This window comes from Emydura macquarii, unplaced genomic scaffold (genome assembly GCF_026122565.2).
Source record: "Emydura macquarii macquarii isolate MOO-44397 ecotype Brisbane River unplaced genomic scaffold, CSIRO-AGI_Emac_v2 contig_509, whole genome shotgun sequence".
NCBI classification, from domain to species: Eukaryota; Metazoa; Chordata; order Testudines; family Chelidae; genus Emydura; species Emydura macquarii.
Genome location: NW_027130646.1, coordinates 1145099 through 1159914, shown reverse-complemented (window position 1 = coordinate 1159914; position 14816 = coordinate 1145099). Strand labels below are relative to the sequence as shown.

The window sequence follows — 14816 nt, the reverse complement described above, 5'->3', positions numbered from 1 at the left end:
GGGCTGGTACTTACGCAGGATGGCTTGACTATCGATGGTGCTCACCCGGCCCCTTTACCTCATTCTGGAACGGATTTATCCTCCCGCAGCCCTGGGAGGCAGGGCAGGGCTCTTATGCCCATTGTACAGACGGGAAACTGGGGTGCTTTAAATACTTTGGAAAAGCCCACTAGGTGCCGACCTGCATTTTCAGGTGCCTAAATCCCTTCAAAAAACTGGCCCATAGGGTTAGCGCCACCGACTTCAAGAGAATGAGCTGCACGAATTAGGACTGGTTGAGTGAGGAAGGAGTACAGGATTTAGCCCTTAACCCATGTAAAGAGCTTTGAGAACTGTGGCTGGAAAGCGTTCTAGAAAAGCAAAGCATTTATTTGTCCACCCATCTATTCCCCCCCCGCCCAGGCTTCCCCACCATGCTATCTGAGCTCCCGCGCTGATATTTGGCCCTGTAGAAAGGGGCAGCCAAAGCCCTTTGCATTGCCTAAGCGACGCTTTCTGTGGGTGCCTCTGCCCAGGGCCAAATCTTGGCCCCTCTGATGAAATTTCAACCGAAATAAACGTGATTGCTCAACTCGGCTCCACTTCTCCCCTGACCCTCCTGCAAATGGAAATCTCTGCCTGCTGGCTGGCTGGGCTGGGGCCGCGATCTGCACAGCTGGCAGGGATGAAAACCCAGATCGTTAATGCTTGTTTGCCCTCCCACTTCCCTGTAATATCGATCACGCGCCTGGCAGTTTTAGGTTAACTCCGTTCTGCGCCGGCATTCTTGCTCTGACAAATCCCTCCCGTGTGGTTTCATACTTTCACCCCTCGCCATTCCCCCAGCCGGGATAAAAAGAGCTTTTCATGGCACGCTGGCTGGGGAAGAAATCCAGCCTAACTGGGAAATGGGGTAGTGAGGAAAAGAGGCGAATTCGGACCGCCAGGCCCCCGTTAAAGAGCGAGATCTTGCTGCCCGGCCCGGCTCAGTCGAGAACACAAAGGAGCAAGGGCTACAAAGCGGCATGGACCGAAACACCTAGACGTCCCGTGCCGGAAATGAATCGGTGACAGTTCAACGAACGGGAGCCGTGCCGATCTACCGGGGAAGGGCAGATCTGACAGATCAAATCTCCGTTCTCCCCTCTCCAGTCTTTCAAAGTAAAGAGGCAATCTTTCTGCTGAGGCGAAGGGGGTCGGAGAGTTCCACCTCAGGAGGTGATTTCCTGGCCGAGCCTCTGCTCAGGGCGCTAGGAGAGGCGACAAGCGGCATTTCAAGGAAATGAAGCACGAGCATCGGACGGACCAGGGCAGCACTTGTGGCTGAGAGACACCGTCCCGCCATGTTTCATTCATGGTGCAGAAGCACACGGGCATAGTGCAGGGGACGTCTCTCTGGCCAGTCCTTGTTTGATAGGGAAGGGAGGGGGTGATTAAACGTTTGTTAATGGATCCTTCTTGGAGAAGGGCGGTGGGAGATTAGCCATCAAAGCAGGTGCGGCCCTTTACATGCAGGGCAGCCTGGTCCCGATTCTGATGTTTACACTCCAGTTTTACATCTGAATTGGCTCTCACTTACACCCGCGTGAATTAGGAGTCACGCCCCTGACGGCGGCGGAGTTCACCTGCACGTTCCTCCCGCTTCCAATACCGAAGCAGGACCAGCCACTCAGGCTGGAGGCTCAGAGCCATCCTGGGTCCCTGATTCAGGGAACGGGTGGGGTGGGCCCCAGGGCCAGCGCAGAGATACAGAGCACCCGCCTTCCACAGCAGCAGGACCGGAGGCAATAGGCTGGTGGGCGATGCTGGAATCTCCTGCCAGAGTCTGCCCCATGCAGCCAGTCCTAGGGTGGCCAGCTGCATGTCTCTCCCTGGCCCGGAGGAGGGTCCATTGCACAGGGTGCATCGTATTTAGCCAGCAGCACAGGCTGTGGGGAGGGGTCACCAGTCACCCAAGTCTCGGGTCTCCGTAGGAAGCCCGTGATAAGGAGGAAAGGCTAATTCCTGGCAGCTGAGTGCAATGAAATCCCATTAGCTCCGGCTCATGTAAGAGATAATGCATGTCACTGCCGCTGAGTGATTTAATGTTATGATGCTGTGGAAACATTAGGGGCAAAAATACAGTTTTCTTCTGCCTCAGTTGCTGCCTCTCTGACAGGTTTGATTTGTCTAAATTATGACTGCCAGACAAACGATGGGCTTAGCAGACTTTCCAGGCGGAGGACTCAGCAATCACTCGCTTGCAGCCCCTGAGCAACGCCAATTAACGGAGCCACGTTTAATTGGGCTGGGGAAAAGGGAAGAAAAAAAAAAAAAGAGCAGATTTGCCTACGCGCGTCAGCGAATCTCCGAGAGGCTGGGTCGGGGGAGACGGCCGGGAGCAAGGACACGCAGTGGAGCAGGAGGGAATTGAGACTGAACGTCGGCAAACAGAAGTTCCCTCTGCCGGGGTTCACGAGAGGGGCCGGGCACAGATAAAGGTACGCTCGCTGCCTTCAGCACGTGCGAGGCTGGCTGCGTCAAAGCCTGGGCCAGGAACGCCCAGAAAACGGAGGAGTTGCATGTGTGGGGCATGGTCCATGGCCCGTAACAGGCTCCAGGGAGGCGGGCAGAACAGGACCACTGAGCCCAAGGTTAAGGAGGGGGTACATCTGCCTGCCAGGATCACCGGGGAGGGGGAAGGGGGGCGGGGGAAGCTCCTACCTCGCCAGAGCAATTCAGCACCACTCCAAGCTTGAAGCCTGGATTAGGACCTTCCTAGGCCCCAGTCTCTGCTGCAGTGGGGTGCAGAGGGGCCGTGCCGCAGTGGGGGGCTGGGATGACTCTGGCTGACGCCTTGGCGGGGGGTACCTGGGAAATGCACATTTCAGCAACCCCTCTGCCAGTCTCCGGGGGCCAGGCCCCCTCAAGCGAGCAGGACACAAAACCCAGCTGGTTTGGTTTCTCATCTCCGCAAAGTGCCCGGCCCTTTCCTCCCGTCCCCCCCACAAAACAGACATGACAGTCTGAATGTTTCTATAACCCGGTGAGATCAGCATGCTGGTATCTTCGGTCCGTTTGCCAAGCGCAAAGATTGGAAAGCCGTCGGGTCAGCTTTCTTCCTCAATAGATGCCGTTTCTGGTCAGGCAGTTGGTAATTGTCTAATATTAAGGGTATCTAGTCTGCTTGTAATAAAAGAGGGCTGGAGGGCGGGGACTGGAGAGCTGAGAGGACTGAAAGCTCCAGCGATGTTACGGCCAGACGGGACCATTGTGATAATCACAGGTCAGGGAACCTCAGCCGAGAAACTCTGCACCATGCCCAGAACTTCTGGTGGAGTGAGAACAGGTCTTTGAGAAGGACAGCCAGCCTTCATTTCATGACGTCTCATGATGGAGTCCCTCTAGATAAGTTGCACCCAGGGTTAATTCCCGGCACTGTTATCAATATTGAACATTCTTTCCAGTCCAAATCTGTCTCGCTTCACTTTCCTGCCGTTGGATCTTGCTACGTCTTCGTCCGCTAGGCGAATGAGCCCGCCACTATGAGACGTCTCAGCATAAAGGACCGAGATACTGCAATGAAGTCACCGCTTAACCTTCCCTTGGATAAACCCAGTCGTTTGAACTTGGTTACGGGTCCCGTCTCCACTAGCTGAGCCCTTCCAATCTGGCTCAGAAGGCTCCGGTTCTACCAACCACACATCTTTTCTGCCATCTTCAGTCTTGTCTAGTTAGGCCCTGAGTTCTCTGGGGAAGGGACAGCCTCTTACTACATGTACGTGCAGCACCTGGCACAATGGGGCCCTGATCACAGTCAGTGCCTCTACAAATAACAGTGCCTGGAAGCCGTTTCTATCTGCTGGTTCCCTGAGACGAGTTGCTGGGTCTCAGTTGCCAGTGGAGAGAAGTGCCCCCTCCTAGAAGACGCCATCATAACTTGCCCCTTTGCAGACAGCCTCCGCAGAGAGCCGGAGGACTCAATGGGGCCCCGCAGACGGAGCTGTCCACTTGCCCCCAAAGGCAGGCCCTCCAGGGCAGGGGTCTTGGCAGGATGTTTTGGGGGAGTTTGCCCTTGCTGCATCAGCCCCCTGGGCTGTCGCCGTAGCACCTTTTGCTAGCAAGGAACTGGTGGACAGAGATGGCACGTGGAGTATTAAATCCTAAGAAGGGTTGGCAGCCACTGAACCTGGGGCTGGATCTGAAGGGGGGCCCAGCCCTGGCAGCTCCAAATGAGTTTGGCTCAATGGGTCCAGCCACCAGGACACAGTGGTCAGCCCACATGCAGGGAAGTTAACTCCTTCCTCGCCTCTCGTATCACGCACAAGCCCTGCCAGATTTGTATCCCAGGAGTGAGCCACGGCGGCTCCACTGCAGATGGGAAGTGGACACCAGAGCAGACAGGAGTCAGCCATGCAGTTAGGAGATGGTTGGGCATCACCCTGCCCCCCACCCCAAAACACCATCATCGCGTCGTGGACACGTGAAGACAGACAAGAACGTCTCCTCTGGCTAATTTCTTGTGGGCACTGACAGGCAGCTTTGCCTAGTGGATAGGGTACGGGGCTGGCAGTCAGGATTGCAAAGCATTGCCTTTATAAACAGTAACACAGCCTCACAACAGAGCAGGGAGGTAGAGCGGTGCTGGTTTTGATACGGTCTCCCACAGTATTCCTGCCAGCAAGTTACAGAAGTATGGGTTGGCTGAAGGGACTATAAGATGGATAGAAAACTGGCTAGATCATCGGGCTCAACGGATAGTGATCAACGGCTCGATGTCTAGTTGGCAGCTGGCAACAAGAGGATTGGGGCAAAAGAAATCTGATGAGGTTCAACAAGGACAAGTGCAGAGTCCTTCACTTAGGAAGGAAGAATCCCATGCACAGCTACAGACTGGGGACCGACGGGCTAGGCAGCAGTTCTGCAGAAAAGGACCTGGGGGTTACAGTGGACAAGAAGCTGGATATGAGTCAGCAGTGTGCCCTGGTTGCCAAGAAGGCTAATGGCATATTGGGCTGCATTAGTAGAAGCATTGCCTGTAGATCAAGGGATGGAGTACTCCCCTCTATTCAGCACTGGGGAGGCCACATCTGCAGTATTGTGTCCAGTTTTGGGCCCCCCACTACAAAAAGGATGTGGACAAATTGGAGAGAGTCCAGCGGAGGGCAACAAAAATTATTACGGGGCTGGAGCACATGACTTATGAGGAGAGGCTGAGGGAACTGGGCTTGTTTGGTCTGCAGAAGAGAAGAATGAAGGGAGATTTGATAACAGCCTTCAACTACTTGAAGGGGGTTCCAGGGAGGATGGAGCTAGGCTGTTCTCAGTGGTGGTAGATGACAGAACAAGGAGCAATGGTCTCAAGTTGCAGTGGGGGAGGTCTAGGTTGGATATTAGGAAAAACTTTTTCTGTAGGTGGGTGGTGAAGCACTGGAATGGGTTACCTAGGGAGGTGCTGGAATCTCCATCCTTAGAGGTTTTAAGGCCCAGCTTGACAAAGCCCCGGCTGGGATGACTTATTTGGGGTTGGCCCTCATTTGTGCAGGGGTTAGACTAGACACCTCCTGAGGTCCCTTCCAACGCCCATCTTCTATGATTCTATGGTTTAGGCAGGGAAACTGAGACAGCAAGCTGGCCTGGGAATTTTTTCTTTGTTGGAAGCCCCCATCCTGGATGCTTTTGGCTGGCGAGTCCGTTTCAGGCTAGCTCTTGGAAGGAAAGCTATCTGATACCCTCTGTGCTGGGACCAGGTCTCCAGCTCTCATCTGACTTCTTTACAAGCAAAGTGCACCGGTGCCAAATTCAGCCATCGGTTTGGGACCACTAGCAGCAAAGCACAGACCTCTACCCCTTGAGTTAAAGGAGTGCCTCCGTATTCTGACAGCTGTAGTCGGTTATTATCCTCGACGTGTGGCAAGATGAGACACAGACTTTACAAGCATATTACCGCACCTGGGCTATGCAAACAAGCCATGGACCCAGTGCTAAGAGGGTCTGGCATAAATGCCACCCCCATTATTTGATTGAAAAAGCACTGGCAATTATCTCTAATTTTCTATGCCGCAAGACGCCTGTGAATGAGCTGCATTTATAGGCGCGATAAAGGGAGCGCTAGTTAACAAAGGAGTAATGCGCACTCATATACCAGGCAATTGAAAAAACTAATTAAAAAAAAAAACCACTCTCCACGAGCGCCTTGCTAACAGTTCACTGCAATAATTGTATTGTGTGAAAACAGATTCAGTCGCTTACATTGCGGCAGAGCCGTGAAAAGAATACATTCCATCACGCCAGCCTTTGTACTGCTGGATCCAGCCTTCCTGCTACACTGATCTCTGACAGATAAAGCAGAGCGGGCCGGATCGCGCTCGCTTTACTCAGGGGAGGAGGGCAGGGCCTGATCCTGTTCTTAGCGCTGGCTGTGGCGGCTCCGGATTGACCCGGGTGTAAACAAGAGCAGATCTCTAGGGGTGTTCTGCCGTTTGCTATCGCTGTATATCAGGCAGCCCAGCGCAATGGATACAGGTGCTTAACCTCCAGAGACAGGACCTGATTCTGCTCTTGGAAGCTTTAGAATCAGCAGGCGATTCTAGTTCGCCCACCAGCATGAGGCCGGTGTGAGGCTGACCTGCTAGCCTGGCAATCTCTTGCCCCCAGCCCTGGCTGGGAGGTGCAGTCGCTGGGCTGGACGGGCAGGTTTGCAACCGGGCAGCTGCTGTGTTGGACGAGGTGAGGCGAGGTTCGTTGCACCACAAGGTCACGGGTTCAAATCCAGCCCCGTTGGGTCGCTCGTGAAAGACATTTGCCGGCCTGTGTCCAAAGAGCAGACGGTTTAAATCCTCAGCGGGTGGCGGGTCGTGTGGCTCAAGCTGGACTGGGGCTCAGAAGAGCTGTACTCTAGTCTCTGCTGTGTGACCTTGGGCAAGAGCTCCCCCGTGCCTCAGTTTCCCCCGACAGAGAAAGGGCTCATAATGCTTCCCCAGCCCTGTGAAGCGCTAAGCATAAACAACAGAGCCTGAAGGAGAACGGCCTTGCTCTGCCTGGAGCTCGGCCACATGCGGCATTCTGGATTAATCCCCCTCTGCGCGCAGATGACTTTCCTCCACTCCATGGCCCCTGCCTACAGCGGGACTCACACTATGGCCGGGCACCCTCTTGAAGAGAGGCCCAGGCATTTTGGGGCTCTTCGTGGGTGGGGAATTGCCCAGGCGTCAGCCCGCTGCGCATTAACTTGGTGAGCAATCCCCGCCGCCCTACGGGACATGTCACCCCCTCCTGCTAGAGGAGGATCTTCCCAGCTTACAGGCGCTAATGGACAGTCGGCGGCGAGGGAGAACACGCAGTTGTTGGCCCCTGTGCTAATGGCAGGAGATTAGGAACACAACAGCCCCTGAGAGCAGAGGGGATTTTGCACGGCTGCCCGCTACGCTATCGTGAGAATGCGAGGAGCGAACGTCAGCCCGAGAATGATTTGCGGCTCAAAACGGCTAACAGGAGAGCAGCGGCCTGGGTGCAAAAGAGACAGGAGATGAAAGGCGATTGCAGACTCCGCTAACACCCGAGCTGGGGCAGAAACAGGGCAGCAGGTTCCAAATTGACCTTCCCTGTCCCCGGCCAAGGCCTAGAAGGGGGGCAGGCAGGTATTTTGAGCACTTGCAAAACAGCAGAAGGGGAAAGAGGGCATTTCACCCAGGCCCGGGAGGCAGCAGAGGCAGCGTGGTCTAATGGCTCGGGCACTATCATGGGAGTCAGGACAGCACCTCTGCTGCGTGACCACGAGCAAATCATTCCCCTGCCGTTTTTGGTCTGCCTTGTCTATTTATATTGCATGAGCCTCAGTCTCCCAGCATCCATATGTACAGCTCCCAGCACCCCGAAGCCCAGATCTTGGTGGGAGACTCGAGGGGCTACTGGGGTATTCCCCACAGGCCCAGGAGATCCAATGCCTCCTCCAGGCAGGAGGGTGTCCCGTGCATGGAGCCAGCGTGGCCGGTTTCAGCAGTTGCACGCAGCAAGGGAGAGCTCCGAGGTGAGCGTGCCAAGCTGGGCAGTTTCAAAAACAGGCGGGGAGTTTTCAAGGGGGTGGGGGGCTGCCGGTGTCTGCGACCCCTGGGCAGCGGAGTTTACAACTGGGACCAGGGCGGACACGGTCGCAGGGAACGGGGCACGGTGGGACAGCTGCTGGGGGGCTGGTACGGTTGGACACAGGTTGCCCGGGGTCTACACATGCACCGCGTCCACCTCCGTAGCTCGACCGTGGCTGTTTGGGGAGGGGATCTCACTGCGTTGCGGCGACGGGGCGCGTGCGTCGGCCGGAGACGAAAGAGAGCGCAGACTTGGGAGTGCAGAGAAGTCTCCGTGCCGCGCAGCGCTCCCCTTTGGAGCAGGCGTGGTGCCGTGAGGTGCCAGGGTGCTAACAGCCAGCACCCCGAGAAGCAGCATGGCTCTCTGCAGGGCCCGTATTTCCCCCTCGGTTCGTCCCTGGCATTTTCTTGCTCTAGAACGCGCTGCCACCCCACGGCACAGCTAATGCCTGGCCCACGGAGCTTTATATCCGCGGAGATCTCCCGAGCGCTCGGTGACCTGCCGAGCCGTGAAGGAGACAGCGTCTGCAACTCCTCCAGGCCCTGGCAGAAAGGCCCTGGGGTCGGATCCTGGCCCCACTGTTTGTCCGGAATATAGACGCGGGCTGATCCTCCCTTCCCAGGATGTTGGCTCCGGCCCCACTTCGCTTCCACTGATGTCCTCAAGTTCCAGTGTGAGCGGTGCCACGGCCGGCGGCCAGCTGTCTGTGCGTGGGCCCCTCTCCCCCCACCCCTCTCTAGTGATCACGTTTGCTTCCCACGTACAGAACACGAAATCCTGCGGCCCCGGCGCTTCCGCTCGGATCACTGGCAAAACCTCAGGAAGATCAAACCCCGCCTGTATCCTGCAGCGGGGCTCTGCCAGAGAGCAGGTGACTCACGAGTTCCTGACCAGACATTCCCCCTCGCCTCTGTGATTCCTGACCCCAGTGCTCAAGCAGAGGTTAATCGTCGGAGAGATCTCCTCCCGCCCGGGTGCAGAGGATTGCTGCCTATGGGGCTTTGTTTAGCTGGGTTTTGAATGTCTCATGGGGTCAGGTTCCCATCACGGCCCCTGGGAAGCTATTCGATAGCAGCATCCATAGCCCCCCCATGGGGGAGAAAAAGGGTACACTTTACCGGGGCCCGGAGGCCCTGGGGGGCCCGGCCCAGGCTGCAACCCCCATTACCATGAGGAAAATCTTTTTCAAGGCTCATGAAATTCTACATATGGGATGAGGGATCGTGGTACGTGTGAGGGAGACGGCCCGAGTTACAAATTTGTACTGGGCCCGAAAAAGTTATGCTTGGGCCCTGGCCGCTTCATCTAGTTACGATCCCAGTCATCCTCGATATGAGTGTTCCTGCCCCATCACGTCGTACAGACTTTACCGACGCGGGATAGGCCGGCGTTGCTAACGCTGCTCCACAGAGAGAGAAACCGAGGCACGGAAATCCCACCGGGAGGAGGAAACTCTGCCTGTATTGTCCATAAATCTCTCAGCTAAGTACATAGCACCCAGAGTTGTTCAAACCCTTAGGTCATGCCCTGCTTTCAGAAGGAGGAGCAGGTGGTCTTCGCTGCATTTTGAAAGCAGAAAGCCAACAGAGCCGCAGGTCCCCCATAACCTCCCCCCAGCTAGACCCTGTCTCTACGTACCACTTTGGGGAGCAGGGATGCAACGGCATCTTTGATGACTTCCCGTAGGCAGGTGACGTCGATCACAGACCCCAGACTCAGTAAGGCATCCTGGGAAAGAAGAGAAAACCCATGTGTTAATGGAAACGTCTAATTTGCAGCTTCCTCAGCGGTAACGGAGCCTGCTGCAGGCATAGTTTCGATACCAGGGCGATGGGCACTGCAGAAAATCCTGAGACAGACAGACAGACAACTCATGAGCAGGAATTCCTAGGTGGCCCTGCGCTAGGCGGGACAGGCTAGAGATGATCAAATGGTCCCTTCTGACCTCAAAAATCTATGAAGCTAGAACCTCAATAGCATATCGTGCCAAGATTACCTTCTCTCTAGTTATCTTGCTGGGGATTATAAAGCACAGTACGTCTTCTCCCCTTCTGAGCGGAGACCTCAATCTAGACTGAACCTCTAGATCAATAGGGGGAAGAAAGCATTTTCAGCAGAGCCAGACCTAGGCTACCCACAAGAGACCAAAAAATGGCTAACGGACTCACTGCACTCAGAGCTAAAGGCAAACGTCACGAGAGAGGCAGTGTGGCCTCATAGGTAATGCACTGGCTAGGGATTCAGAAGACCTGGGTTTTGTTCCTGGATCCCCTGCTGGGGAACTTTGGGCAAGCCATTTTGCCTCTCCGTGCCTCAGTTTCCCCATCTGTAAAATGAGGATACTAGCACTGATGTCCAGTGTAAAGTGATTTGAGATGTACTAATTACAAGTGCAGGGTTTTATTATTATTTCCTAGCCCCTTCAGTGAGTTCTTCTCTCTCTAACACACACAAAACTCTATCGACTAATCCAGCAAGTTCTTCCACAGGCCGGGAAAGCAGAGAAATGATTATTTCTATGTTCAGATACTTGGGAGAGACTCAGATACTAGGGTGACAGCAGGGCCACAGGCGGATCATGTCCCCTGGGCTGGGGTAAAGCTGGGCACTGGCCCCACATCTCTGGAGTGCTAACACGAGGCCATAACCACAGAGCCAAGGCTCCCTTCATGGCAGCCCATCAACCAACGAAAAGATTCCTTTCCCTCACCCCTTTACAGGCGGAGCATGTGTGTTCTCAGGCAGCCCTGCCACCAGGGCCCGGCAGCCATACGGGTGTTTGTCAGTCACAATTTGCTGCCTCATTCATCCCCCCAGCTTCCGCCCCTCCCCTCCTCCCCACATTTGCATGGCAGGCCAGGCCCGAGAGACGTGAATCCAGCTCAGGGGCTCCGCACCTTCCCTCCCGCCCGTCTCCCAGGCCGTCCCGCTCGCGCCGCCTGCCACCCTCGCTAGCATTTGGCGGCGAGGCAGAGGTGAAGCACGCACTTCAGCCCACCTGGGCTCCGAAGAGGACGTGCCACAGCCTGGAATTCGCCCTGTGAACCGAGCCGCTTTCCAGAGACGCTGGAGCAAGCGGATTATGATTGAACTGGAAATACGCGCCCCCACTGAGCTGCATTCACCCCAGGAGTAGCTCCCGTGATGCCAATGGAGTTGTCCCACGGGGCCGACTCCGAATGCATCAGCAAATGGTGGGCCTGCGACGAGCCGGTGTATCTGGAGGCTACGAAACGGCCTCGATAACGGCCGATTCTAACCTGTACAGGGCAGCAAGCAAAGGCAATACTATACACACCCTGTGCCTTTCATCCCGGGATCGCACAGCAGTGCACAAATGGGGAAACCGAGGCACAGCGTGGGGCTGTGACGCACCCACGGTTACACAGGGAATTGCTCTCAGGGCTGGGAATTGAACCCAGCTCTCCTGAGCTAACTCTGGACTGGCGCTACCGCTCAGCGAACACATCCACGTCGGGGCACAGAAGGAACGTCCTTTGCCCCCAATGAATTGCTTTGCTGCCTCCGGTGGCTGGGGGAAAGTCCCCTCCCTCGGATGCCGGGCGAGCTACACACGGGCCAGGTGATCTCTCGAGGTCCCTTCCAGCCCTGCCGTGCTCCCCTGGTGGCCGGATTCTCCTCCCGCACCAGCGTGGCTGCATTCCAGATTTACCCCAGCGCGACAGCAGATTCTGATCCATCGCCCGGCGCCCCCGGCTGGGAACAGACCAGAGCTGAAAGCGAACGGTACCAGAGTCCCAGGGGCCTTGCAGTCAAAGGGACCCCGTCCTGTTTAGCTAGTAACGGCAACACAACTGGAAACCCGCCCGGAACTGGGGCCACTTCCGCAAGGGCATCTGTAGCCACAAAAGATCCAACCAGGCCACCCAGTTCTGCCGGTGCTGACGACCGTCCTCGTGGCATGGGTAGAGCTGGAGACAGGGCCAAAGGATCAGTTCCGTCCTGGCCCCACCGCCTCCCATCCCCTCCAGTTTTACAGCGATGGATCTCCCACTCCTCTCCCTGTGAGCCGCCAAGCCTGCTTCTGATCCCCGCCTGTGCTGGCTTTAGACCCGTGTGACCCAGTGGAGTTAGGCCTGCGAGACGTTAGCGTAAGGAAGAGCAGGGGCAGACCCTATCCAGCACAGAGTCTTAACAGACCCGGCCAGCTGGTTAAATCCCAGCCACGGACTCTCCGCGCGACCTGGGGGCAGCTCACTTAGGCGCTGTGCCTCAGTTTCCCCCGTCACAAAACGAGAATGACACAGGCCCACTTCTGGAACGTTCTCAAAGCACTCCGGCTGGGAAGTAAGGAAAGGGCTAAATTGTCCCTCCGGCTGCAGAGCCACACAGGGATTGTTACAAACAGCCCAGGTGTGCTCCAGCAAAGCCGCCTGACCATGCGTATGGGACCTAGCCGGCACCATGCACCCCTTGCCCCCCACACCCTCCAAGAGGCCAGCCAGCAGGGCCTTGTCTCTGCTCCTCCCCCAAGGCAGCGTAGCCAGCCGGCTAGAAAAACACGGGGCCGGGGAGGAGTCTGTTGGAGACCCTGCGAGATTGCTGTGCCGGGGGCCCCCTCGACGCGGTGCGCGGCTAACAGCATTTACCACAGTCACTGAGCCTGACAAGGGAGCGGTGAAAACGCCACGAAGGTCTCGGCGCCTGTGCTCCTGAAAGAATCAGGCAGGCCAGAGCAGAACGCACAGTGCAGGCTCCGTGGGCCCAATTCTCAGGGACGCTGAGGCCCCCTCACGCTGCTGTGAAAGCTCCAGGCCCCAGCTGCACCATGACCGCACTTCACCTAGCCAAGGAGTGCTGGCTCCCCTGCTCCTGGGCTGGCTGGGGCTCCAAAACAGCCCAGGTGTAACTTAGAGCAGCCTTGCAAGTGCTCTAAGTTATGCCAGTGGCGGAGGGGCACCATCTGTTGTCCTCCCCTGCTGTCCTGCTTCCTCCCCTCCCCCCAACACAGAAGCGGGGCTGTACAGAGGGGGAGGGTGAAGCGCCTGGGTTTGAGTCAGCCAGCAGGCAGAGCTGGGAGCACGGAGCGCATGAAGGAGCTTCAGACGCTGGGAATGGCCCCCTGAGAAGGCTGCCTGAACTGGACAGTGGGAGTTTAAAGCCCTGCGAGTGTATGTCACAGTAACGATCCGGCACCAACGCCCACTGCTCCCGGCTAAGCCCTCCCCCACTGGGAACTGGAAGACAAAAGGAAATGGGGGTGGAGCAGAGAGTCACCGGACTCCCAGTTCAGTGCGTTATCCATTAGCACGTCCGTCCTACCTCGGGGCCTCTGGACGGCTCAGAGATCTGCTCCGCTCTGGCAGTCGCGACATCAATTCTGAACCGAAACTGCAGAGGACTTGTCAAGCAAAGCAGAATGTAATTACCCCGCGTCTGCCCTTTCCCGGCGGAGCTGTCAGAGCGGCTCCTGCTCCCCAGCCCGCGAATCTAACAGAGGAGGGAGGTGAAAATGAAGAGATGCCAGGATCTCCCCAGGCTGGGCTGGGTGCCGATCAGGGCCGGGAGCAGAGCTTGCCGCGGGTGTGAATGCCACAGGGGCTCACTGCGCCCCAAGGGGCAGCAGCCAAAGAGAAACAGAGGACAGAGAGCCGCACGTGGGGCCTTACCTGCCTGCCTCCAGATCCTGTTGTTTTAGAACCAGGGAGCTGGGCTGACCATTTCCCCCTCTGGGTCAGGACCTTACTAAGGACCTTCAGAAGCCAGCCATGTGGGAGAAGAGTTTTATTGCTCTGAAAGCAGACGGCAGCGCGCTCCAGAGGGCAAGGGGGGTGGGGGGCCAGGGGAGACAGACGACGCACATTTTCAATGCAAAGCTGAGGCTGCAGGGACAGCTGGGAAGCTTGATGCCAGGATGGCTCGTCCCCCTGCACACCGCCCGTCCCGCTCCCCCGTGCATCAAGCTGCTGCTGTTGTTTTTCCCCAGCTGTGATTGATGCTGTGCCTGCTGCCCTCGCCAAATGTCACCAGATGAGTCTGGGCCAAATCGGCTCAGCAGCGGGTTCAAATCAGAGCCACGGAGTCAGGGAGGGCCGGTTCAGATCACTGTGAGACTGGCCAGGGGAATGGAAACAGCAGGGATCCCGGTAGCAAGTATTCAACAGCAGAAAGTCTCATCTTGTGGCCCAGCCAGTGGACTAGGCCTCAAAAGACTGGGTTCAATTCCCAGCTGGGCCAAAGACTTGTGGGACCATGGGCAAGTAACTGAGTCTCTCTGCGCCTTGGTTCCCCCTCTGTAAAATGGGTATATTGCGCCTGTCTTGGCAAGTTAGATGTAAGCTCTTTGGGCCAAGGAGAGTCTCTTACTTTGTGTGTATATCCAGTGCCTGGCGCAGTGAGAGTCTTTTTGTTACGTACAGCACCTGTGTGTACGTACAGCGCCTGGCACAGTGTGTACGAGCACCTGGCCCTTTACTCTGTGTGTACGTACAGCACCTGGCACGGTGAGCACCCTTTACTCTGTGTGTATGTACAGTGCCTGGCACGGTGAGCACCCTTTACTCTGTGTGTACGTACAGCACCTGGCACGGTGAGCACCCTTTACTCTGTGTGTACCTGCAGCACCTGGCATGGTGAGCACCCTTTACTCCGTGTGTACGTACAGCGCCTGGCACAGCGAGTGTCCCTTACTGCGACTATGCCCAGTGCCTGGCACCGAACTCAGCAGTTCTGACTCTGACATGCAGGAAAAGTGTCTGGAAGGAGCCAGAGAGGCCCTTTGCAGAGCAGAGCTTCTCTTTAAAGCCCTAAAT

At 56.5% G+C, this 14816-nt stretch overlaps 1 protein-coding gene across 1 annotated transcript in view; it reads right to left on the bottom strand.

Moving 5' to 3' along the window:
• The window catches only part of PDE2A (phosphodiesterase 2A), a 207778-nt gene that overhangs the window by 84205 nt on the left and 108757 nt on the right, over positions 1-14816 (bottom strand). The window contains exon 2 of the mRNA XM_067539088.1: positions 9682-9771. Coding sequence (XP_067395189.1) covers positions 9682-9771 — 90 coding nt within the window. The remainder of the gene's footprint in view (positions 1-9681; positions 9772-14816) is intronic.